This window comes from Plasmodium reichenowi, assembly GCF_001601855.1.
Source record: "Plasmodium reichenowi strain SY57 chromosome Unknown, whole genome shotgun sequence".
In the NCBI taxonomy this organism is placed as follows: Eukaryota; Apicomplexa; class Aconoidasida; order Haemosporida; family Plasmodiidae; genus Plasmodium; species Plasmodium reichenowi.
In genome coordinates, this window is record NW_017962491.1 from 1 (window position 1) to 300 (window position 300).

Below are 300 nucleotides of genomic sequence, written 5' to 3' on the forward strand. Positions count from 1 at the left end.
ATCTTTTAAAATAATTTTTTGTATTTCTTTATCGCATCGTTCTTTACATTTCTTTCGTTTTTCTTGTAACCTTTCGTCATATTCGCGTAATCGTTGTGACGCACGATCATCAAATTGTTGCATTACTTTTTTCATTTGTGGGTCATTGTCATAATTGGGCATATATAGGTCGCATTCGCATAATAATCTGGTAGTTTGTGTGTGTTGTGTGGAGTATGGTTTATTTTTATTATTATGCGCCTATAAAAAAAGTATATATATATGTTATAATTAGTTGTTTTGTTTAGTATTATATATATA

General features: G+C 28.3%; 1 protein-coding gene across 1 annotated transcript; it reads right to left on the reverse strand.

Moving 5' to 3' along the window:
* Nucleotides 1-240, reverse strand: PRSY57_0027800 (rifin; the record flags this gene model as incomplete). The annotated part of the gene is made up of 1 exon (XM_020114335.1): nt 1-240. A coding segment is annotated over one exon (240 nt), but the record flags the coding sequence as incomplete, so codon positions are not given.
* Between the last annotated feature and the right edge of the window lie 60 nt (nt 241-300).